Genomic DNA, 27,249 nt, shown 5'->3' with positions numbered 1-27,249 from the left:
CATAACCCAATATCAAATCGGATCATGCAAAAGAAGAAGATATACAACTACAAAATACAGAGTTGTTCAGTTCCTGGCAATTTGTTTATTCATCACTAGTTCAGTTCATATCAACATCCTATTGTCACAGACAAAATACTCAACCACATTCAACCTGAAGTATAAACACCATGCAGGCAACAGACAAAAATGAAAACAAGAGACTACTGAAAGTGGCCAAACCTTAGTGTTCAAAAAAAAAAAAAAAAAATTGTAAAAGATCTGTTTTAATCCAAAATACAAGCACTGCATTCTTGATGTGTGATACTAACTGATCAAACCAATAAATCCAGATCAGGCCACTTTCAGATCTTTTATTTGAGGTAGAGTATTCTGTGAAAATATAAAAAATAATCATATTTCTCTAGCTCTTTAAAATGGAACAATAAACAACAACAATAAAAAAAAAAAAAAGTATTTTCAATTTCTTGCGTCACAAACTTCTATTAGGGTTCTATTGCTGTGGAATACACCACTGAAAGAAATATAAATCATTCACAAGGACAGAGCGTAAAAGTGTGCATGTGCTTTAGTAAGCCTTTGACATAATAGTAGCACCAGATTAATACTGTAATCCACAATCCATGGACTGTCCAGTAATGAACATTTACACAATTTAATATCACACTCAAGTCTACTCCTCTTTCCAGTATGTAAACATTCTCTCATCTTTCAGAGATTAAAGCAAACACAGTTTTCTGGAGAACATGGACTATGAAAAATACTTCAATTGCAGATTAAACGAAAACTGTGAAAACTGATTGATTTGATCAAAATCCAACATAAGGAACTAAATGCTGCTGTGACTTACATTGTCAAATTATTCTTCAGGACCAAACTAATGCTTTTCTTGAATGAAATTCCAGAAATTCATTGAAAATGTCCTTTTGTTGTGTGCTTGCACCATTTGTTTGGAATTTAACGGTTTAAAGGGACAGATCACCCAAAAGGTGATTTACCCTCATGTTGTTCTAAACCCACATGACTGACAAACCAAAAATGTGACATTTTTGAAGATTATCCTGGCTGTTATTTTCCATTTGATGACAGTCTTTTAGGACTGTCAAGCTCTAAAATGTCAAAAAAGTTCAAAAAACGAGTCTTGACTTTAGAAGATAGAATATAATTTTATGGACCATAAAAATTTTATGGTATTTTTTGTCATTTTGCTGCAGTCCCCATCTAATTTCACTTTTATTATATGGAAAAGAGTTATTCTTCAAACAGAAAAAAGTCCTGCAAATTTGGACGAGGGTGAGTAAATTGGCAGAATCATTATTTTTGGGTCAGCCATGTCTCAAGAATTCTACAAAATGTGGCTCCTGATGTAAACTAATGTGCTTCACAGAGAAACATTGTTATAGTTATGCTCTCATCTTTAGAGGGATGGTCTACAAAAAAAAAAAATCTTTTTTTTTCAGCAGGAGAAAGAAATACGTACAGGTTTGGAACGATATGAAAGTAAAAAAATAATGACAATTTTTCGGGGAGGACTATCCTTTTAATTAACTACACTATTGTGCCTTCAGATATATAGCGTTGAGCCATCATTGTATGGAAGGGTAAATTGTAGAGGCTTTTCCGTATTCTTGGCCTTAGTGATGTTTTCCACCAATAATCTTTGCGGTATCCAGTCTTCCCTTTCATTTAAGACTTGAAAAGACGCAAGATAACATATGGAGAGCATTAACAAGGGTCCCTTGTATGGTGCCCGATTCAGTCTATAGATAGTTAGTTAGATGCACACTCGTACGTACATACACAGACTGTCAGCTGTACAAACAAGGCATTCTGATTGGTAAATTAAGGCTGGGTGTCGGCTCTGAAAGGTTGTCGAGCACAGTGCATCTTGATTGGTGTGGTCATCTGATATGATCAGATCCTTGCTGGTCCATGCAGAACAGGAACACATTCTGATTGGTCCGTAACGTGAAATGAATCTTGCTTGGTCTTTTTAAAGAAGGATCTGAGCCACGTAGGGTGAGTGTGTGCTGGCCACTGCTGCAAGCAATGGAATGTCACTGGACTCAATCCTGGGAAAGAAAAAAAAAATTATACATTTGACTATATGCAGTTTTATTCTCACACTGTCTGCATTTAGAATACCATAATGTAGCCTATACCTTAAGTGAAAGATTAGTGTCAATTGCTGCGTTCATGCCATGTCGTAATTATTGTAGTCTTGAGATGATAACATGTGAAGTTCTGTTCGGAGTTGTTCACATCCTCTGACTGGGAATTACATGTTTCTATGGCAACACTATCAACACCTGAATGAATCGGCAGCAGTCAGGTGGTACAAGTAGGAGAAGATGTGAATGCTTTTTTCAAGTTGAAATCTCGTAATTGCGGTAATTACAACATGGCGTGAACGCACCTAATAAGTGTGATCTTACCCCAGTGCCAGCCCCAGTTCTTTTACATGGACCCTGGTTTGTCCTCTCAGATATTCTGCTAAGGATCGACTCTTAAAATACACCTCCTGTAACCGGTCCTCCAGATGCATCACACACTGTTTGCATATACACACACAAATCAGAATCTACACTACTGATCAAAAGAAGAATTATTTTATGTCCACCAAGGCTGCATTTATTTGATTAAAAAATAAAAAAAAATAAAAAAAAGGAAGGTAAAAAAAAAAGTTTTAAAAGTAAAAACAAGAATAATGTGAATCATTATTATTATAAATTTAAATTTATATTTTAATTATTTTTTCCATTTTCTATTTATTTTAAAATGTAATTTATTTCTGTCAAAGCCAAATTTTCAGCATCACATGATCCTTCAGAAATCATTATGCTTATATATATATGTATGATATAATATAATAATATGCTTTTTTGGTGCTCAGGAAATATTTCTCATTATCTGTGTTGAAAAAGGTTGTGCTGCTTAATATTTTTGTGGAAACTGTGGTATATTTTTTCAGGATTCTTTGATGAATAGAAAGTTCAAAAGAACAGCATGTGTTTGAAATTTTTCTATCAATGTAAAAGTCCTTAGATCAATTTAATGCATAAAAGTATTAATTAAAACAGTAGTGTGGATAAACATACTGAACACTGCATGTAAAAAAAATGTGAATATGTTTGTATGTGTATGTTAAGGAGACTTACAAAATCGGTTGCGATGTTGAGTGCATATAGCTGCAGAACTGATGTGATGAGCGTGTGTATGAGGTTGGACACCATCACATCCCTGCCCATCCGCCCGCCCTCACACACGCGCCTTTGACTCGTCACCACCTGCACACTCATTCGGTCTGTATCTGCCACAATGCACAGAGCCTCGGCCACTGGTTCATCCAGCGCCGGATGCTGCACACACACAAAGGTACACACTTTTTCCTAATGTCTGGGATAGATCTTAGTCAGATTAGATGACATATTGAATTTAACATAGATGAAAACCAGGCTGTGAGGGATAGATTAAAGGCCCTTTCACACCAAGGATGATAACTATAAAGATTATGATAAATATATAGTTCTAAAAATCTTTCTAAATATAAAAGAATAGCAAAGTCCACACCACAAATATAATGATTATGATAATATAGTTATCTGTACATTTATCATTCTTGTGAACGGGCCTTTACAGTCTTTACAAGCACCGTATATAGGTCATTTATCATGTAACTTTCAAAGCTATTTTATTAAATTTTTGTCTACTGACAAAAAGATGTTTTGTTTTTCTGAAAGATGTTTTGTCAGCTGAACAATCTGTATGTTGTTAAACAACAGCAAAATTCATTGAAAGCACTGTACTTCAATCCCACATTTTCCTCATATTCATTTCTGTCAAAAATGAAATATGGCACTACCCTGATCAAGGTCTATTCGAAAAGCTAAAATTCAAACCTTAAACTAACTAAAAGACAAAACACTGGTGCAAATATTGTCATATGATTGATTGTGACACTTGAAACATGAATCATTTACTGTATGCAGTAATAACTGTAAAATGTAATTGTACTTACGAGAACAGTGTGTTCCAGGTCAGCCATAAGGCACTGTTTGAGCCTGAGATCAGAACTGATGCCATGCAAGGCAAAGTCAGGCATGTACTGAGGACAGTAACCACCCAGCAAAGAACGGCCAAAATGATTAACACTGGCTCGACTCTCTACCTGATAACTACACAGAAACAAAACGCAAATTATTGCAGCCTTCCTTGCAAATGTGCCAAAACCTTTTACTATGAATAGAGCCAAAAGAAAATCGAACTTGATTGAGAGCTATGGGCCAAAAATAAATATTGCATTAAATTCAAACTATATTATATTAAATTTTACTTAAAAAACAAACAAACAAAAAAACACTTTTCTACATTTTAATGAAAAAATAAAGCAAAAACAAAAATGTTAAAACAAAAAGATAAATTAACGTCGTGTTAATATTTTTGATTTGCAATTTTCTCTACTTTCAAAAAGGTCATATCTTTCATTTAATTTCCACTAAAAATGTTATGTTTCTGTTAAAAGCAGGGCAGGGCCGATAGCCATGGGAATGGAGCGAGGTTGGTGGCATGAGTGCTAATGAGCGTCGACTGTGCGCCACACCGGTCTTGAGTCTCGTGGAGGAGCTCCAGAAGGATAAAAGGAGGAGAGAGGACCAGGCCTGGACTTTATGTTGTTGTTTTGTTTTAGTTTATGCGGGAGTTGTTTGTGAGGGGCTGCCGCTTTACTTTCATTTTGTAGTGTTTATTTATTTTGTAAGATACTTTGATCCTTTGCCTGTTCCTGCCTCCTTCATCCCTGAACTTAAACTTTGTTACATTGGTGCCAAAACCTGGCAGGAAGGAGGAATCCGTTGTCACCGCTATGAGGAAATAAATGGTCCAATCAAGCAGGGCTCAGCAAAGTCTGCCGCCATGGACACTCATTGGCACTCGTGCCACCGGCCTCGCTCCATTCCCACGGCTCTTGGCCCCGCCCTGCTTGCCGCACTGTGCCTTTAAGACACCTTTGTAAATGTAAAATGATACAGCACTGTACTGCACTTGCAAGCTGTGTCATTTTTTACCTCTAATATACCACTATGTCCAACTGCCTTGAGCGCAATGAGTAACAATGAGTGATGTATACGCGCGAGAGATCACTTCCAGCGCTTGCGTAAACTACGCCAGAGCGCATACACACCTCACGCACTGGATGCCGTGTGCACGCTCAAGGAAGTTGGACATAGTGGTGTATTAGAGGTAAAAAAATATATAAATACTGTCCGGTTTCTCGCACAAACCGATCGTTTCGTGTCTTAGGACATCAATGTGTTGTCACAAGCCGCAGGGTTTAATTTGGATTTGTATGTGCATGTTTTTTTACTCTCATAGATTTTGTTACCATTGCCATGCATTATACGACTGACAGACTGCTATGGTTGGAGTTAAAAATCATCATTTGTGTTCTACTGAAGAAACAAAGTCACCTACATCTTGGATGCCCTGGGGGTAAACAGATAAACATCAAATTTTCATTTTTGGGTGAACTATCCCTTTAATTAATAAGAGTTTCTAACCTACTTCATCATAACTGGGTGGACCACGTTTGTGAACACTGAATAGGGAAAAATGAGGTGTAGATGTAAACCGTCATGTGTTCAAATGCATTTATCTGTCTGGCATCAAAAAAATTGCAGATGTTTGCAAAAACACAAACAAACAAAAAAAACTCTACGGTGTGTTTTCAAAGTACAACGACTTTCAAAAGGTCAAATACAATTTTATGTCTCATGATAAAACCCCTTAAAATTAAGAGAGTGAAATTAGTTTGCACTTACTTTGGCAGTGGTAACTCATACTCCTTTTGTTCTGTAGCCACGTACAGTTCATGCGGTGATATTTCCTCATCATCACTGTCACCCAAAGCACTATCTGAGCTCTCGTTCCTTCGTATGTCACTCAAAATCCTTTGATGCAACTTCCTGTCCAATCCCCGCCCACACCCCGCCCCAGTAAGACCGCTGGCTTGTCCGTCATTCTCTGCCTCCCTGGGACTGCCAATGTGAAACTGCACCCTATGCAGAAGAGGACTTTGATTGGCCAAAATGTGCTCTAATCCACCCCCAACAGAGTCACTGTCTTCCCCAAAACATTCCTGTCCCATTTCTGTACATTCAGGCCTGGCAGTGGTTGATTCCAAACTGGGAGATGGATTAATTGATTTTGTATCAGTCAAAAGCGTCTGATCATTTTGTTCTACAAAATGGGCATTGCCCAAGCCAGAGTTCAGTGCTTTTTCACTGGTTTCGATAACACTAAGAGAGGGCTTTAATGGGTCTGGTTTTAGGGGAAATGTTTTTTCATTGGTCCTTTCACTTCCAGAGGTGGGGTCAGTTGTTTGAGAGGTGCAGGGATTGGCTGGATTGTTCATTTGTCCTTGAGGTTGTACATGCTCCTGCAGGTCTGAGCAGCGAATGAAGTAGGATAGAACATACAAGACTCGCTGTACCAGCTCCCTCCTGCGTCCCACGACCACCGTTCGACACACTCTCACTGGAGAGCCCAAAGCACCATACAGATCACCTAAACAACACACAACAAACAATATAATACATTAACAAAACTGGTTATTAGTTGCAAATGAAAACAACTGTAGGACTTCCAAATTTTCTTTTTAAAAGACAAATATAACAACATGTCCTTTTTTTATGACGGCTCAACAAAGTCAAGTTATTTTATGGAAATAAAGAGAATGCAAGTATACCATTGGTCTTCAACAGAGGATTGGGGAATTATTCTTTGATCTCAAACAAATTTTTGTGAAAAAAAATGGAAAATATGCATTAAAAAAATACAATATTAAATGAAACTCAACAAAAGTTAAAGTTAAGAAACTAAAGTTAAAAATTAGTAAAAATTAATATTTAACAATAAAGCATATGACATATGAATTGTTTTAATGATGTATGAGAATCATAACGTATGCATATTTTGTTTAAATAGAATTATATCAGATTATACAGAATTCAATTGATGTGCAGAGACAGATGTTGAAATTGCTTCATACTTGGCTCATCCAATCAGAATTATAAATCTGTTTTATAATAATATTATTTTTATTGTTTTTTAAAAGTATTTTTAACTCAAGTGATAATATGATATGAAGCCGTTTTTGCATTGCTGTCACACTTACGCTTCATTTAATGTGAACAATATTATATTTTAGTTCATATCCATCATAAACAGATAAAATAATCAATTGAGTTACTTGCCTTAGTTAAGTTTTCAATTCATGGGATGAACCACATGGTTATTTGAAGAGGTCATATTATGCCCTTTAACAAACTCTTGATTTTGTTTTTGGAGTCTACTAGAATAGGTTTTCATGCTTGAATGTTAAAAAAAAAAAAAGCAGAGCAATGTGCTCTGATTGGTTGGCTGGATCAAAAGGCCTTTATTAACCCATTAACCCACTGGAGCTGTATGGATTACTTTTTTTGTTGTTCAAAATGCAGGCCCCCATTCACTACCATTATAAACCTTGGAGGACTAAGGATATTTTTTAAATATATTTCAGATTGTGTTCATCTGAAAGAAGATAGTCATATACATCTAGGATGACTTGAGGGTGAGTAAATCATGGGATGATTTTCATTTTAGGGGGATTTTTCATTGATGTGTTCATTCCCGGAAGAAAACAATCGAGGCGTTTCAGGGAGTTCAGAAACAGTGCTTATTGATATAGAGAATAACTCCCTTTGGAGTGACTTTGTAACTTTGCAGACTTATGCTCAAACAGCAACATGACACACTAAAGAAAGTTGAAAATGTAAAAAAAGAAGCATAATAGGTCCTCTTTCATTTATAAAACAATTAATTTGTTAAAATTCTAGCTAAAATAACTATGTTGTGATTTGTACAGTTACTGAGACCAATTATTCAAGATTTTGATCATACCACCCACCTGTGCTAATGTGATGTCCAGAGTGAATTGTATGAATATTTGTAGGAGTATATATATTTATGTTTTGAGTGAATTTTTACCTAATTGAGCCCACAGCGGGTTGTATGGGTGAGATTTTGCCAACAGATCCACTGTCTGTGAGGCAGGTTTCTGGCAGGCAGGTTTGATTGGCGGCAGGTTGCTGGGCATCACAGTGGGAACCCAGGCTAAGTGATGCGTAAGAACAGCAGTAAGGAGAGCTGAGAGAAACCTAGACAAAAATGAAAGGAATAGTTCACAAAGGTCCCACCAGAAATCAATATAATAAGGCAATCAAGAGGAAATCACTCATGACTGACTGCCGCACAGACACACCTTGCCAATTGTGTTTCCTGACACGCTTAGGATCAGTGATGGTGATGGAAACAAATAATTGATTTTCCAAATATCCCTTTGATTACACAGTACTAGTAAAAGAACAGGGTTAAAGATTTGAAGTAATATGTTTAGTTGAAAGGTTAAAGATCACTGACTGGCTCTTGGCTCCATGTTCCATCAGCAAACTCATCTCCTTCAGGAAGCGCTGACACAGCAGGTTTCGCTCGGTACTTTGGGATATCATGGACAGCCAGACTGGCTCGCTGATGCGAGGAGCCATGTACAGGTTCCACACCGTCATCCTACAAACCAATAGAGAACCAGATGAGACTAACGCAAATCAATGTTCAAGCTGAAGGATCTCAAACTAACAATATCTTCTGCATCAAGTTGGTCATGAAACAAAGAATGTTTAATACTGTAGGGGGCATCAAGATTCAAAAGGGGCGTTCACATTTGTTCTGTAGTTTTAAAGAGGCAGAAAAAGAAGCCTGAAAATACATTAAAGCATTACTGTAAATTTAAGTACCATGGTCAATTTAGTCATTATATTCACTGCTACAAAAATAGTACATTGAACATTAGTGTTGTCAAAAGTTCCAACTTCGGTAGCAAGTCGGTACTGAAATTTTAAAAATGTAACAATATCAGCATTTCCCCTAAGCATTTTGAGTGACAAAGATGTCTATTTACAACATGTTTTTGGAAGCGTTGATCATTGTAGCCAATCACAGACATATCTGTTGAGTGCTTGAACATAATGACCAATCAGAGGTGTTTAAGAATCTACTTAACAGCACTCAAAATGCTAGGGGGAAATGCTGGTATCGTTACATTTTTTAAATTTCAGTACCGACTTGGTACCGAAGTCAGTACTTTTGACAGCACTATTGTACATGAAGAATATAACACCAAAAATATAATGTAATGCCACTGTCGCCTTTGGCTTGCTTAGTTGGGGACACTTGACATTTGACTTGACATTTGATATTCAACAGTATTCTTGACATTTATTCAACAGTGCTTTGATCTGCCTGCATTGACACTATTCTTGAAGAGCTGCTGTGCAGCAAAAATTATGTACCAGTTATCAATGTAAAGCTGCTTTGATACAATCTGCATTGTAAAAAGCGCTATATAAATAAAGGTGACTTGACTTGATGTAATGATATCAGCACCACATCCCTCTCACTTTCACCTGAATTCTCCCAGTGCTTCCATCACTCGACACAGATAGACCTGCACTCGCTGACTAGACTCTGCTATCCTTCTGCACAAAATCATTGCCTGAAAAACAAATCACACACAGTTTGAACTTTGAAGTACAGTTTAAATATATATAATTTAAAAAAAAAAAAAAAGTAATACTTTTACGCAGCAAGTATGTGAAAAATTCTCAAAAGTGGCAGTAAAAACTTTTACATTGTTAAAGAAAATTCTATTTCGAATAAATCTTGAACTTTCTACTCATCTTCTTTCTACGCGGAAGACTGGAGTAATAGCTGCTGAAAATCCAGCTTTACCACCAGAGAAATAATTACATTTGAATATATATATAACAGTTATTTTAAATAGTAAAAATATTTTACAGTATTACTGTTTTACTGTATTTTTGTTCAAATAAATGAAATCTTGGTAAGCAATGTATAAAACATAAATCTAGGCACCTTGCAGTTGACCTTTGATTCAGGGAGTTACAATCCTATTCAGAATATATTCTCCATACATTTCAATTTTAAAGCAACACCACTTGATTGATATAAGTAACACTTAAATTAGTTTACTCTGATCCACCCATCGAAACTAAACAAGCTGGCATAATAAACCAGTATCAGTCTATTTAGTTGTTTTCTTTGGTCTGTAAATAAAGATTGTTCAGCCCTTTTGCCCTATTTCTGTAATGTTTTTCTTAAAAAAAAAAAAATTATATATATATATATATATATATATATATATATATATATATATATATATATATATATATATATATATATATATATATATATATATATATATAAAAAAAATACATCTTAAATTATGATGATACATTTTTCCATTTTTTGTGCCCTGTCCCTACTTTAAATGTTACTATAACAAATAACTCGCCTGCACTATCACACTTACCCTCTCGATGGCAGTCTTGAGTTTGTTCATGTGAGACTCAAACAAAGGAAAATGGGAGAAGAAAAACTCCTGAAAATTGTGGTTTTCCTCTTCTCTCTCTGGCAGGCTTATAATGATGCTGATGGCGATCTTCTTCCTCCGGATCATCGCAGAGTTGGAGCTGCAGCTCTCGTCAGACAGGTTGAACATTTCTTCAGTGCTCCTGATGCACAGATGTACACAAATTCATCTAACTTATCTGTCCTCTGTATCTTCTGATTTCTTACTTGTGGAACATAAATTCAGGCTTACCAGCGAGGCATGGGGCCATGCTGAAGACTGGTGGCCTGGCTACGGAGCCATCGCCGCTGGTAACTGCTGGCACAGCCGCTGCTGAAGGAGGAACCAGGTGAGGGTAGGGGAGTGGCCAATAAACTGCTCAGAGATGCTGGAGAAAAGGAAAGGGGAGTTCACAGGTACATTTACATTATAGCAAGACTGCATTAAGGATGTTCTGACTTTATAGAACTTTCTAAATGTGTGCATACCTGAGCGAGCAATGCCACTGTCTCCATCCTCACTGTGTCCTCTGCTTGGCATGTCCACTGGATTACTGTGGGCTGGAAAAAGAGAGTCATTACACATTCCCTCACATTCAGCTGCATTCTGAAGAATGTAAAGAAGCGTGTCCGCATTGCTTCATGTTGTGGGTGATTAGGTGGAAGTGTTGGGTTCCCAAGCCCGTTTCGAGAGAGCATGCAGATTAGTATCTCTCACACACACACACACACACACACACACACAAACAACACCTGCAAAAGTGTGATGTACCCATCTGAAAGCGTGTAGTTAACCCCCATAACCTAGAAATCGTGCAGTCTCATCTGTAACTATGGAGCTGACCCACAATGACACTGTTCACACTTGGTATTTGCATCCATTTTAGTGATTCAATCACAACTGTACAGCAGTAAATACATAAATATTTTGTGATCCAATCACAAACCAAATTGTGGTCACAGGAGATGCATATTAGTATCAGGCATAAATAGCATTCTGTCTCAGCTGTTGTGATTGCATCACTTAAGTTTTGTTAATACCAGGTGTAACCCAGTGCCAAAGGCAGAGGAAGTGCATTAAGTGAGGAGCCTAAAATCAATCAAAAGCTAAATAGTCAGAAAGAGCACACAGCAGATAATAATACATAGGTGTGTGCATGTGAGATCAACACATGCTCACGCTGCTTCAGCATTCCACACAAACCTGCAAAGAAAGATGCGCTCCGAGCGAGGCAGAGCAGAGGAGCGCTAGGTACACGGCAAACTCCTAAAAAGAGGAGTGGTATATGGCCATGTTGAGAAACAGTATGTTTGGGTGAAAATCAGAGAAAGATTTATAGAAAGAAAAAAAAAAAAAGAAAAAAAACAGGTGAAAGTGCTGTTCCGAAACCCTGAGCTGCCATGCTGCCTACATATGCAGCTGCTTTCAGCATCTCTACTGAAATGGAACCTCATTTGTGACCAATTTGGAACAATGCATGCTCCAAGTTCACAAATGACTTCAAAAGAGTGCAACAGTCAGGTTCTGGAAATAAAAACATTTATTTTCTCCATAGGGAAACTGATTTTTAATGATAACCCTTTAAACAGTTAGTTCAAAAATTAAATTTATGTCATTAATTACTCACGCTGATGTCGTTCCAAACCTGTAAGACCTTCATTCATCTTCGGAACATAAATTACGATATTTTTTGATGAAATCCACGTTTTTTAATGCCCCACAGAAAGCAATATAAATACCATACTTCAAGGTCCAGAAAAGTAGTAAAGACATTATTAAAATAGTCCATGTGACTACAGTGGTTCAACCTTAATGTTATGAAGCGATGAGAATGCTTTTTGTGTGCAAAAAAAAAACCAAAAACAAAAATAACGACTTTATTCAACTATTTCTTTTCTACCCTGTCAGTCTCGTACACAGTTGACGCAGTGAACGCAGTTCAGCACTTCTGTGTTTACGTTTGAACGCCGGCTCAGTATTGGCTGAGACTGTTCATGTGAGCACCACGACACATGCGTGTGATGCTGACACAGGGGCTGCCAATACTGAGCCGGCATTCGGACGTAAACACAGAAGCACTGAACTGCGTCAAAGTCCCTTTAAGACAAGTCATTTCACTCGGCGGCCATCTTTGAAACGCCTCTCGGGCATCCTGGGCATCATGCAGCTCCTATCTCTTTGAATGGGGAAACATCAAATTCTCCAAAACTGTTCGCCAACCTTACGATTAAATTTCATATTTGAAATCACCAATGAAATCTAACAACAACCAGCTCATAAATTTAGTTTCTAAACGCTCGAATCATGACAAAAAAAAAAAACTGTATTTTTCAGGCTGGATCAAGCAAATGCGCATGCGCAGACTTAAATGCGGGTCTCTTCGGAGGCACGCGTCTGACTGTTTCTATAGAAACCGGTGATTCTAACGGCCGCTGAAGTGACGCGATGACTTTACCAGTCGGCAATTGGCTCTTGGCTTTAGAAGGCGGGACTTATTCCGCCATATTGCGCGTTACACTTTCTCACATTCAAAACAATACGAGTGACACGTCTTGTGTTATTCTATAGTCTTTGACTGCGTTCACTGCATACGAGTCTGACAGGGTAGAGAAAAAATTGTTGAATAAAGTTATTTTTTTTCCGTTATTGCACACAAAAAGTATTCTCATCACTTCGTAACATTAAGGTTGAACCACTGTAGTTACGCTGACTATTTAAACGATGTCTTTAATACCTTTCTGGACCTTGAATGACGGGAGTTGCTTTGCTTTCTATGGGTTAAAAAAAAAGATGAATGAAGGTCTTGCGGGTTTGGAACGACACGAGGGTGAGTACTTAATGACAGAAATTTCATTTTTGGGTGAAGTAACCCTTTAAAGGGATAGTTCACCCAAAAATGAAAATACTGTCAATATTTACTCACCCTTGTGTCATTCCAAATCTGTATGAATTTCTTTCTTCTGTTGAACACAAACAAAGATACTTGGAAGAATGTCAGTAACCAAACAGATCTCACCCCCCATGTACTACCAAAGTAGGAAAAATAAATACTATGGTAGTCAATGGGGGGGCGAGATCTGTTTGGTTACAAACCTTCTTCCAAATATCTTCCTTTGTGTTCAGCAGAACAAAGAAACTCATACAGGTTTGGAACTACTTGAGGGTGAGTAAATGATGACAGAATTTTCATTTTTGGGTGAACTATCCCTTTAAATGGTTGCTTTGTTACGAAGCGACGAGAATACTTATTGTGCGCAAAAACAAAACAGAAATAACGACTTTATTCGACAATTTCTTCTCTACCCTGTCATTTTTAAAGTACTTTGAGAGTGTAGGGAGACCATTACGTCATTCACAATGCTTCATGGGTGCAAACGGTTGCTTAAGACTATTGGGTGCGATTCTGATTGTCACGATTCTCTGATTGTTTGAGATTTCTTTGCACTGTTAAAAAGGATTACTTATATTGAAATAAGTTGAAATAATGCAAGCTGGTGGCCTTAAAGGATTAGTTCACTTTCAAATTAAAATTTCCTGATAATTTACTCACCCCCATGTCATCCAAGATGTCCATGTCTTTCTTTCTTCAGTCGAAAAGAAATTAAGGTTTTTGATGAAAATATTCCAGGGTTTTCTCCATATAGTGGACTTTAATGGACCCCAAACGGTTGAAGGTTAAAATTAAAGTTTCATTGCAGCTTCAAAGCATTCTACGTGATCCCAGATGAGGAATAAGAGTCTTATCTAGAGAAACCATCACTCATTTTTTTTTAAAAATTAAAAATTATATATGTTTGAACCATAAATGCTCATCTTGAACTAGCTCTCTTCTTCTTCTCTATTAGAATTCCGGCAGTGTAGACACTGCTAAGGGTATTACTGCCCTCCACAGGTTAAAGTTTGAACTAATTGTTAAATACTTGCACTAGCATATTGTATATGACAATTTAGTTCAAACTTTGACCTGTGGAGGGCAGTAATACACTTAGCAGTGTCTACACTGCCAGAATTCTAATAGAGAAGAAGAAGAAGAGAGCTAGTTCAAGATGAACATTTATGGTTAAAATGTATAAAATTGTAATTTTTTATTTTAGAAAATGAGCGATGGTTTCTCTAGATAAGACCCTTATTTCTCATCTGGGATCACGTAGAACGCTTTGAAGCTGCAGTGAAACTGTAATTTTGACCTTCAACTGTTTGGAGCCCATTGAAGTCCACTATAAGGAGAAAAATCCTGGAATGTTTTCATCAAAAAACTTTCATTTCTTTTCGACTGAAGAAAGAAAGACATGAACATCTTTGATGACATGGGGGTGAGTAAATTATCAGGAAATTTTCATTTGAAAGTGAACTAATCCTTTAATAAAAGCATATATAAGTTATTGTTAAAAATATGTTCCCCTGTGGAGAATGAGATTTTACAGTCGGGGGCCAGAACTCCCTCCCCCCACCCAACTATAGACTTTGATGTTAGAAAGCCAACTGCTCAATACTCTAAGCATAAAAATACATAACACAGAGAAATGTTGGGTAAAAATAATCCTTCTTAATTACACTGAAGCAGCATAAATACAACACCTACCTTTTGGAACAGCCTTTGTGTCTGGAGCAAACATATAGATTGCTGCCTATGTAGGCACTCTGTAGCTCACTAGGTTTTGGAACAGAGTGTGACACAATGACAAAGAAAGAAGAAGTGTTTGTATTCATCTTACCTATGCTGCTGGTGTGACTAGGAAAAGTTTGGCTCATTGACTCAAAACTGTCTTGCAGCCTTCAAAAAAATAAATAAATAAAAAATAGAGACAATGAGTGATAGAGAGCAGATTAGCAGCAGATTACAGGTGAGAGAAAAGACACGTACGTATTTGTACTTCCAGTGCTGCTGCCAAACCGGGTAGAAAAAACCTTACTGACCATCAGCTGCGGTGGAGACCTGTCACATACACAGTGTTATTGCATAGACACCGCTAAGGCCCTGATTCCTGTGAAATATATTACGTTTACATAAAATACTCACCGAATGTGGTGAATTTTAAGAGTTGAACCCTTGTAGCTCATGGAAACTGAGCCAAACATCATCTCTCCAAGCATGTTCACGTCTGAAGCCGGTCTGGTATACTGAACATACATACACAAGTCAAACATGACAAAGTATTCTGTGTAGCCATAAATACACAGTGCATGTTGGAATTTTATGATTAGAATTTATAGAAGAAATTTGACTAATGGATTTTCATGATACTGACTTAATGCCTGAGCATAAATGTTTTTTCTACGCAAACCTGATATGTAGGAGGCTTGTCTTTCTCACTTGTTTGGCCTCCGATATGGCAAGCACCACTCCGATTGGGGGGAGTTTTGGTTTCATCAGCAGTCTGTAAGATGAATGAAACAATTGGCCACATCACACTGTGCCTCTCAATCTTCAAGGTCATCATAGAATCAAGGGGATTTTCGCTACAAAAATGGGTACTATGTATGCATATTAGAGATGCACCGATGTATCCAGAACGGGCCAGTGCTACATCTTTGTGAAGGTTTATCCTTTGCATGTGGTTTTAAGCCCTACGAATTTAAATATTCAAGCGCAAGAAGACACGAAAAACAACTTAATTCTACTCACTGTGTGAGAAGTTCGCACACATCCATAGCACGAGCCTGGAAAGCGTTTCAGACAGCACGCAAATACTGAACTTGGCTTCTACTAATTCACACAAAATTATATCAAAACGGCTGTCTTGGTGAGTATTTTTGTAAACATAGTTGGTTATGTCTTAAATGAATGTAAACAGCTGTGAAATAAAATGCTTGTGTAACAGTATATTGGATCCGTGCAGCTCTTAAAGTGACAGCAGCCTAATATTCCTGCTGCGCTGCTGTCTGCGTTTTAAAACTTCGAATGAGTGACAAATATCGGTATCGGCCAATAATTTTTAAAATCAGTATCGCCCCAAAAAAATCCTATCGGTGCATGCCAAATGCATATTAAGGAGTTATGTACACTACTATTCAAAATAAGATTTTTTTAAAATTAATTATTACAATTTAATAATTCATTGAATTATTACAATTAGGCTATGAGTGACAAGTACGATCACAGCGGAACATTCAAATCTGAAGTCAGTGCGTTCACGCTGCCGCTGAGCCAAAGAATGAATGAAACAGCTTTTCAACCACACATTATCATTATTTCTGTTACAATAATTCAAATAATCACAGAAGAACTGTCTGGGACAAAAGCTTCAGATGTACACACTGATGTCTACAGTAACAATCAAAAAGATTGTATCAATTACATTGTTACACCAGTAGGTGGCGGCAAGTGACTTAAATTTATTTGTCATTGAATCATTCATTCAAAAGATTCAAAAATGCTGTGTGAAGTCTTTATGAGGGAGTCATTAAATCATTAATTCAAACCGATATGGCATTTTTTAAATAGACTGCAGCAATTAACATTTTGTCAGAACCTCTAGTAAATTATGTTATTTTGTTTAGTTGTCTATTCAAAATAATGTGAGAATCGTGACCGCTATTTTAAACAAACAACAAAATCATGAATTTATCCAGTGCAGTTCTAAAAGAAATAATATTTCTCACAGATATTATGTTGTGCAATGATGTGGGGATAAAATAAAACAAGGAAAAAAATTATGATATGAAAGTGTCTTTCAGTGCAATATTCCACCATAAGAGACAATTCAATAGAAATACACAAGCGCACACACACTGTTATTCTGTCTCTCTCTTTGTGACAAAAGCTGAAGAGCTGAATAAACAGACCAATCATGTGACAACTTACTGACAATAAATCACACTCTGTTCAGAGAGAGTCAGAGACATTCAATAACAACTGTCTAGATGCATGAGTATAGATGGGTTGGCATAAAAAATATAATAAAACTCAATATTACAACAGTGAAAATAAAGTATGCATATTGTGATGAAAAATCAGTTTACACATCAGTTCAAACTTTTGCAGTAAATTAAAGTCTAATTAATTTTTTTTCCTTTTTTGCCAAAAGTTAACTTTTCATGTTTTCTGACCATTGTTCTTTTCATGTGAAATAAGCATCTTTTTCTTTGTTAATAACCTCTTTGCAAAGCCCATGATACATTGTAACATTCTTCTAAAACAATCTGTGCAGAAAAGTGCTGCACAAACTCTTAAGGTCAGAGTAAGACTGATGTGATCAGGGACATTTCAGTGATATCTTTCCTCTTACCCTGAATGTATCATAAAAATAAAATTATAAATAAATTACTTAACATTATCCCATTAAAACATTCTTGACGTGAAAAGTGTATAATTTACAAAAAAAAAAAAAATCTAAATCTAAATTATACCAAAACTTAATTTTAAATCAAAAGTCAGTAAACAGTAATACTAATCCAAGATACAACCCATACACTCACTCTCATGAGTGTAAAACGCTTTGACCCAGTTAGCTGAGCAGTCACACCTGTCATGAGATCCAAGCAAGCTGGATTACAGAGCATGTGACTCCTCCCAAAACAGTGCTCATAGACCCCCCCCACCCCACACACACACACACACACACACACACACACACTAGCAACTTACCGGCTCGGATGCGTCCAGTTTATGTATTGCTTTGGAGTCAAAGAGAACCTGGCGTCCTCTTCTCTCACAGTCTTGATACACAATCAACCTGATCTGAGCTAGATCAAACTCTGCAGATGCCCAACTAAAAAAAAAGAGAGAAACAGAGGACATTCTGGTCAAACATTCAAAAACAGAAAATAATACTTACTGTACAATTTCTACAGACCATTGCAAAAGCCAAAAAAAGAAAAAAAAGAAAAAAAAAATTCAATTCTTAAACAAATAACTGGAAATAGTTAAGTTGAAATGAACTTATTTATTTACAAAGTTAAAGCGACTTTTAAATGAATAACTTACACTACTGTTTAAAAGCTAGGTCATTAAGATTAGGTCATTATTAATGACCTAACCTGTAAAACAGTAAAATTATGAAATATTATTTTTCTATTGTAATATATATTAAAATGTAATTTATTCCTGTGATGCAAAGCTGATTTTTAGCATCATAACTCCAGTCTTCAGTGTCACATGATCCTTCAGAAATCATTCTTATATGGTGATTTGGTGTTCAAGAAACATTTCTTATTATTATCAATGTTGAAAACAGTTGTACTGCCTAATATGTTTGTGGAAACAGTGATACCTTTTCTCTGGATTCTTTGATTAATAGAAAGTTCAGCAGCATTTATTTGAAATAGTTTTTCATAACAATATAAAAGTTTTTACCATCACTTTTGATCTATTTAATGCATCCTTGCTGAATAAAAGTATTAATTTTTCTAAAAAAAACAAAAACAAACAAAAAACATTGCACTGACCCAAAACTTCAGAATGGTAGTGAACATTTTGTTTTTTTCCCCTCACAAAACGCTATTGTATGGCTTCAGAACACTCAGAATATACCATATAAGTCATTTGGACTACTTTTAAGGTGCTATACTTGTCTTCTTTTTTCACTTATTCAGTCATTCACTTAATTCACATTGGAAAAGAGAAGCGTGAACATTCTTCAAAATTTTTCCTTTTGTGTTTTTGTGAAAACACATTTTCCTTTTGTGTTGCTCAGAAAAAGTTTCAAAGTAAATAATTACAACTTTCATTTTTGGGTGAACTATTCTTTTCATTTAAACCATAAAACTGCAAGAACTTTCAATAAAGCATTTAATTGCACCATACCTAAATGAGCAAAAATACATTTTATTCACACAAATACACACACCCTACCTGCTTTCCATCCTGGTGTATGATATCAGACACTCATTTCCAGCCTCCAAGCACTACATTCACATCCAAAATAGATATGAATAACAACCACAAGATGCCCGAAACTGGCCAAGAGAGCAGCTGATGGCACGGAAAGTGGACCATTCACATAGTTGCATGTTTCTTCTATTAAACATCAGAAGATCACCACAGTCTAACAACGGAAAACACAGGCACACCGTCTCCATCTCCGCTTGTCCGGGCTCTGAGTGCACAAGTCACACGAAACCAAACACACACACACACACACACACACACACACACACACACACACACACACACACAGAGTGTGTGGTGTCGGCAGCACCCCTTCTCTCTGGCTGCGTAGACGATGCAGTGTGTTTGTTATATCAGTGTCCATGTGTGAGTTGGCAATCACTATGTGTCTGTTTGCGCTGAGCTTACGGACTTTGTATATGGACTGCTTAGTGTTAACGCGAGTGTGTATGTGCGTGTTAGACGATACATTGCTCAGTCCTTTCTAGCCCAGCTGCTGAACAATACACTGCTATGCACAGGCCCCCTTTATCCTTCACACACACGGAGGGCACAGGCTCTCTTTATCCTCTCCTACTGAGACTTTGCCTGAGTGTGTGTGTGCCAGTATATAAGAGAGAGACAGAGGGATGGAGGGAAAGAGAGAGAGAAAAACACTTGCTTGGGGTGGTACTGCCACTACGCATTCACACAAACACACACACACACACACACACACACACACACACACACACACACACACAGACCCTAGAAGTTATATTAGTAACACTCCTCATAGATGCAATGGGTTTCATACTAAGATAATACCAAATCATAAACCTAACTCTCACAGATACCTGTTTACATTATTAGATTTAAAGCAAAAATCATGTATGAGCCTTTCAAATAGTGAAAAAACACTTCAAATGTCATGACAAGTCTGTTTCGACAAGTTTCACTATGGTTGTGAGGACATTTTCAACCATTTGGCCCTCACGAGTGTGCTAAACCCATACACACACAAACATCTAACTGACAGTGATTCACTTTTAAAAAGAACAATGCCTCATAATAAATTAGCCTTGACACATCCTTTTTGGGATTTTCCTCATACTTCAGATCACATGATCAGCAACCGCTGTGTCACATGATCTGTAGTACACACAAACACACACTGAGACCTCACTGATTGACAGCTAGAACCATTTCAGATTGGCTGAATGAAATCTGTCTGTGTCTATAAGGCTGAACTGGAACATTCGTTCACAAATTCTATATATCCGCCATCCCTTGCGTGTTTGTTGATTAAATATTTTGACTAATTTGATCATGCTTTCACCAAGCACTAACAGTCTAGAATTCTTAAATCCATTTACCATGTTTACTGCTACCAAAAAAAAGTCCAACAAGTTAAATGCATCAACATTACTGCTTCAAGATCAAGCATAAAAGATGGATTAATACAGCACATTTGAAGTGCAGATATATACCACAAAAGACCCATTTACCCAGACAGTTTAATGCTGCACAGAGGCGGCACAAGAAATGCAAGATGTTGCAGTTGAAAAAGATGTTCATAAAATGAATGTTTTAAATGTGAATTATAAAACTAGATTCAACTACAAATTATAAGCTATGAATATATAAACATGAAAATGAATATGAAAACAAAATAAAAATATAAAAACGATTTAATCTATTATTTATACATGTTTAAATATTTATACACTACCAGATTGCAAAATTAAATATAGTTTGCTGCTCTAATGCTGCATTTCATTTAGGTAGAAGCAAAGCAGCATCATCACAGATTCGGATATTAGGGGCTGAGGTGGGTCAAAGCTGCATTTTTTACATTGTTTAGATTTTTTGTTTGTTTTTTAATTTATTTTTAACAGAAGTTGAGAAGTCATAGAGTCTACTCAAAGCAGCCTTAACTCTGCTGTGTAACAATGCCTTAAGAATGTACTACATGTTTCACGCATGCACATGCAAGCTAAACTGGCTAGGTGTCAACCAAAGGTAAAAAAAAAAAAAGATTTGGACCAGATTCCTTTCATAAGCAAACAAAGATGTTACAATATTTGTTTAGTGGCCGAAAAAGCGCACACACACACACACACACACACACACTTAGTGTACCTGTTCCGTGAAGCATCCTCTGGAATGAACAACCACCTTGAGGTGGTTTTCTTGAGACTCTTAATCTTCATCTTCAAAGGTATTCCACTCGTTACACTACAGAGAGTGTGTGTGTGCATACATGCATGCGTAAACTCATCCGGTTCTCCTAAAAAAATGACTTCTTACTTTGTGTAGAAATAAGTTCTCCAAATCAAACGGCATTTATGAAATTAAAAGAAGATGAATTCGAATAGCGGGAAGATTCAGATGGAGAGACAAAAAAAAAAAGAGAGAGATATTTTTGGGTATCATGTGTTCAGAGACTGAGGGGTTTCTACTCTATCTATCTGATGTCAGATTGAATACAGCTCTAAAGTCACATGACTGTCATACACACACTCACACACCCACAAAGCATGTGATCCAAACACAGTCATAGGACACTCTCACTGTCCAAAGTTGCAAACCTCAGCAAACAAACTAACATGTACCCTTTGCTAACACTAAGAATGCATGTTGCAACACATATTCAGTCAGTCATATGCTTCACCCCCACACAAAGAGAGAGTAATCTTTTTCAAAATGTAAAGGTTCACTGTGGAATTTTTCCGGCAAAATAAATAAATAAATAAATAAATAAATAAAGATCATATAAGTAGCCTATTAAAAGCAGTTTTTTACATGGATTGGGTCTCCTCATGGAGGCAGACATTTTGAAATCACATGACGAGCAGAATAATACTTTATCCAATAACAGTGTGTTATGGAGATACTTTCACTCACAGAATAAACAGCGCATTTCTACTGTGGCATCAGGAATTAAAACTTTTGCACTATCAACACCTATAGGTGCACTGTTGTGATTGCTAACTAAAGCAATTAAAATTGAAATGAAGCTGAAATAATAATAAAAAAATATATATATTGTATTGTGAAAAGCGCTATACAAATACAGGTGCTGGTCATATAATTAGAATATCATCAAAAAGTTGATTTATTTCACTAATTCCATTCAAAAAGTGAAACTTGTATATTATATTCATTCATTACACACAGACTGATATATTTCAAATGTTTATTTCTTTTAATTTTGATGATTATAATTGACAACTAAGGAAAATCCCAAATTCAGTATCTCAGAAAATTAGAATATTACTTAAGACCAATACAAAGAAAGGATTTTTAGAAATCTTGGTCAACTGAAAAGTATGAACATGAAAAGTATGAGCATGTACAGCACTCAATACTTAGTTGGGGCTCCTTTTGCCTGAATTACTGCAGTCAATCAGTTTGTGGCACTGCTCAGGTGTTATGAGAGCCCAGGTTGCTCTGATAGTGGCCTTCAGCTCTTCTGCATTGTTGGGTATGGCATATCGCATCTTCCTCTTCACAATACCCCATAGATTTTCTATGGGGTTAAGGTCAGGTGAGTTTGCTGACCAATTAAGAACAGGGATACCATGGTCCTTAAACCAGGTACTGGTAGCTTTGGCACTGTGTGCAGGTGCCAAGTCCTGTTGGAAAATGAAATCTGCATCTCCATAAAGTTGGTCAGCAGCAGGAAGCATGAAGTGCTCTAAAACTTCCTGGTATACGGCTGCGTTGACCTTGGACCTCAGAAAACACAGTGGACCAACACCAGCAGATGACATGGCACCCCAAACCATCACTGACTGTGGAAACTTTATACTGGACCTCAAGCAACGTGGATTGTGTGCCTCTCCTCTCTTCCTCGAGACTCTGGGACACTGATTTCCAAAGGAAATGCAAAATTTACTTTCATCAGAGAACATAACTTTGGACCACTCAGCAGCAGTCCAGTCCTTTTTGTCTTTAGCCAGGCGAGACGCTTCTGACGCTGTCTGTTGTTCAAGAGTGGCTTGACACAAGGAATGCGACAGCTGAAACCCATGTCTTGCATACATCTGTGCGTAGTGGTTCTTGAAGCACTGACTCCAGCTGTAGTCCACTCTTTGTGAATCTCCCCCACATTTTTGAATGGGCTTTGTTTCACAATCCTCTCCAGAGTGCAGTTATCCCTATTGCTTGTACACTTTTTTTCTACCACATCTTTTCCTTCCCTTCGCCTCTCTATTAATGTGCTTGGACACAGAGCTCTGTGAACAGCCAGCCTCTTTTGCAATGACCTTTTGTGTCTTGCCCTCCTTGTGCAAGGTGTCAATGGTCGTCTTTTTGACAACTGTCAAGTCAGCAGTCTTCCCCATGATTGTGTAGCATACAGAACTAGACTGAGAGACCATTTAAAGGCCTTTGCAGGTGTTTTGAGTTAATTAGCTGATTAGAGTGTGGCACCAGGTGTCTTCAATATTGAACCTTTTCACAATATTCTAATTTTCTGAGATACTGAATTTGGGATTTTCCTTAGTTGTCAGTTATAATCATCAAAATTAAAAGAAATAAACATTTGAAATATATCAGTCTGTGTGTAATGAATGAATATAATATACAAGTTTCACTTTTTGAATGGAATTAGTTAAATAAATCAACTTTTTGATGATATTCTAATTATATGACCGGCACCTGTAAATGTCACCTGTCACTTGCCCGTGCCTGTCTCATCCTATCTGTAAACAGAAAAAATGTACTTACATTATCCCAGATGTTTCCAAGAATGTTTAAATCCAGAGAAATAAGCAGTTCAACAAAATATATAACACTGTTCTAGTGGTTTTTGGATATTTTAATCCAGAAATCTTACATATTGTGCCTTTAATCCAATGATTCTTACCTAAATCAATTCTACAAATAGGCAAATCTTGAGCAGTGGCTGTGGAAGTAAATGGAAGGTGATTACATTAGTGGGAGATTCCTTCAAACTTGTTTTTTGTTTTTGTAGACCTACAAATTAACACTGGGATCAGGGTTTTATGTATTATCAGTGAGTACCTATGGAATACCAAAGCTGTTGAAATAATAGATAAATAAAAAAATAAAAAAATAAATAAATATAAAAAAAATAAAATAAATGTCTATTTATATATTTCTTTGCTCATTTATGTATAATTGTATTTTTTTAAACATTTATTTCCACATTTATTTATGTATTTATATCTACATTTATTTATTTCCACATGTACTTATTTATACATTTATTTATTTATTTTAACATTTATTTATAGTTTTTTTTTTGTCCATATGCTAATGAGGGGGGCGTGTTTTACCTCAAACAGAGAAATGAAGCTCAGAGCAACAAGGGAAAAGCTTTGAGGCCACAGTGACACCTTGTGGTGTAACCAAAACAAAATGTAAGAGGTGTGTGGACACCTCTATGCATCCCCCTTTTTTCTGATCTGTCAACCTTTTCTCCTGTCCTCTATACTGCAACGCGGTACATGGCAACTGTGAACTCACAAATTATTTCCAAGAATTTGCTTACAGTGCAAGATAAAAAAAAAAAAATCTATCTTTTCAAGGCTGCTGCTTGTCAATGACAAATCAGAGATTTCTTTATTCATACTAACCATTAAAACTGCAGTTGCCTTTTATGTGATCTAAAACAACTCAGAGGAAAATATGATTCTTGCTTTGATTAGGCCTAACCATTTTAAAACACTTAACGTGGCTTAATGTATGATACAAACTTCAGGCAAGCAGATGAGCCCAGAATATGAATGAAATGTGCTAAGCGATTTGCATTCATATTCTGGGGTCATCTGCTTTCCTGTATAGTTGGCTTATATCTTATATACTTAATTCGGGACTTCATAGGGCTGCACGATTTGGGGATAAATCTAATTGCGATTTTTCTGGTTAAAATTGTGATTTGCTATTTAAACGCAATTTTTAAAACAAAACAATATGAAAAACACCAGGTTTGTTGTACCTGCTTGTAGGGTTGCACAATTTGGCCCAAATAAAAATAAAAAATAAATAAAAATAATTATTACCATTGTAATAACACTTTTTATTAACAAATTAAAAAATACAATATTTAAAAAAATATATATAATGATATAATAATTAAAATAATAATTTTTAATTCTGTTAACATGCAGGCAGTCTATAACTATAAACCATTGGAAAGAAACATTTCAGTACACTACACTGGAGAAAAAATATGGATTATCATGTTTATTTCAAATTTCTTTAGAGAGAAGTATCATTTTTCATATTTTTACCCAAAATAGTGTGAGCATGATTCTTTTTTTTTTTTTTTACATTTCTTTGTTAATTTATTTATGTATTTATTTCTTATTTCTGCAGTACACAGGATCACTTCTTGCTAAGAAACTGTGCAGAATTGTCATGTGACAATGCATTTGGAAAGAGTCCATAATATTGCATTACTGCTTAAAAACATATGTTAGCCAATTGCCAGTGTATAAAATAATGCCAATTTTTTTTTTTTTTTTTTTTGGGCTGAAGGCTAAAGCTTAACATTATCAAATTATAATTGTAGTTTAAAGTGAGGAATTAGTTTTACTAAAAACAATTGACGGCTTTTCATTCACATGCAAGTACTACTATATCCTGGTCTCACTGACCCAGTGGACCTAATTTCTTATAAGATCCAAGGGATCTCATGGAGGCTTTAAGTTGCCATGAATAGGAAATTGCAATAGTCTTTTCTTCCATATTGTGACATATTTCTGACTGAAACGGCTTCTGGAACAACAACAACAAAAAAAGGCAGGACTTGATTTCTTGATCACTGTCCTGAAAATAATTTGATTAAAGATTACAAGGGCAGTTAGGGCACATGCAGTTTCAAAAAATAATGATATGAACGGAGAAGTTGTTTATAATAAATCCTGCAATATTCCATAAAAACCTATTTTGATTTCATGGTGATTTTAAAATTTTAACATTTAACTAAAATGTGTAAATGTAACATTTTTTAGATTTTTCATCATCCCCAGGTGTCACTAGACTACTTATTTTTTCTGAGAACTTTCTATGGCCCTTTGATACATTGTTTTCCTCTAATTTCAGTTGACAGCAGATGCCCAGAAATACGAGAGATTTACCTGTCTGCTTTCTACTTAGTAACCATAAAACCCCTTTAATTGACAACATATTGAATTGAATGTAATATAATATACATTAAAACGTGCGAGAATATAAAATAGTAATTTGTATCAAAAATTACACTAATAAACATTCCTACTTTCTACCCATAACAACCCCTCTCCATCTACTCTGACTATAATAAAGCAACAAAGAGAAAACACAAAGCAGATCCCATAAATGCCAAATAAATGCAATCAGGGCAAAGAAACCTGTCAAATCTTGCAAGTATTGTGCAAGCATAAATGCACCGGAAAAGTTACATAACGCATGGACTCGCGATCAGCTGACTGGACGCGCGCTGCGCACAACTCATGTGTGTGACTCCACAACACCTCTGACACATATAGATCAAGTAACACTACGGCCTGCAATTGATGCCACAAAAAAAATGATGATCATAAATTCGTACATATTTGCACAAACCTCTACTCTTTATTGCAAACGAAACAGCTATGTGCTGCAGAGAGGTCAGCTGACAAGTGTAATATAATAAAACGCTCAGACTGGGACGCGCAGGTGTGAAGAGCGCGTGACTGTATATGCATAGGTGTAGTATCTGCGCGTGCTAATGGTCTTACCACTGCTCCGCTCCCCTCGAGCAGTCCCGGGCGCTGCCGTTACCGACGGCTCTCTTGCTGAAAAGCTTCTGCAGCAGCGTCGGCATGCTCGCCATCTATTCAAAAACACACAATCTGGGATTCCCGTTTCCCCATCATGCTGCTGGAGTCATGTGACATATGCACCAGCTCAGCTGCGACACCAAGTAGACCGCCAATACCCCACGAGCGCTCTCTACTGAGTGGACACGGATTCACAGGCGGCA

General features: G+C 36.5%; 1 protein-coding gene across 5 annotated transcripts; it reads right to left on the bottom strand.

Annotated features, from left to right (window-relative positions):
• Nucleotides 1–65: 65 nt before the first annotated feature.
• Nucleotides 66–27,249, bottom strand: fnip2 (folliculin interacting protein 2). 5 transcript variants are annotated; one of them, XM_048197560.1, is made up of 18 exons: nt 27,005–27,249; nt 18,051–18,174; nt 15,748–15,840; nt 15,483–15,583; nt 15,327–15,398; nt 15,178–15,236; nt 11,666–11,728; nt 10,951–11,022; nt 10,715–10,850; nt 10,424–10,625; nt 9,498–9,586; nt 8,455–8,601; nt 8,023–8,192; nt 5,817–6,561; nt 4,019–4,175; nt 3,159–3,359; nt 2,436–2,551; nt 66–2,072 (listed from the first exon to the last, which is right to left on the bottom strand). In XM_048197560.1, the coding sequence occupies exons 1-18, from the start codon at nt 27,097–27,099 to the stop codon at nt 1,994–1,996; spliced, it is 2,721 nt and encodes a 906-aa protein (XP_048053517.1). In that variant the 5' UTR covers nt 27,100–27,249; the 3' UTR covers nt 66–1,993. The 5 variants fall into 5 exon arrangements, with proteins under 5 accessions (XP_048053517.1, XP_048053520.1, XP_048053516.1 ...); XM_048197563.1 differs by having other exon boundaries at nt 15,777–15,840; XM_048197559.1 differs by lacking the exon at nt 27,005–27,249 and adding an exon at nt 21,414–21,813.

Source organism: Megalobrama amblycephala, linkage group LG7, assembly GCF_018812025.1.
Source record: "Megalobrama amblycephala isolate DHTTF-2021 linkage group LG7, ASM1881202v1, whole genome shotgun sequence".
Classification (NCBI taxonomy): domain Eukaryota; kingdom Metazoa; phylum Chordata; class Actinopteri; order Cypriniformes; family Xenocyprididae; genus Megalobrama; species Megalobrama amblycephala.
This window is presented reverse-complemented; position numbering and strand designations above follow the sequence as displayed.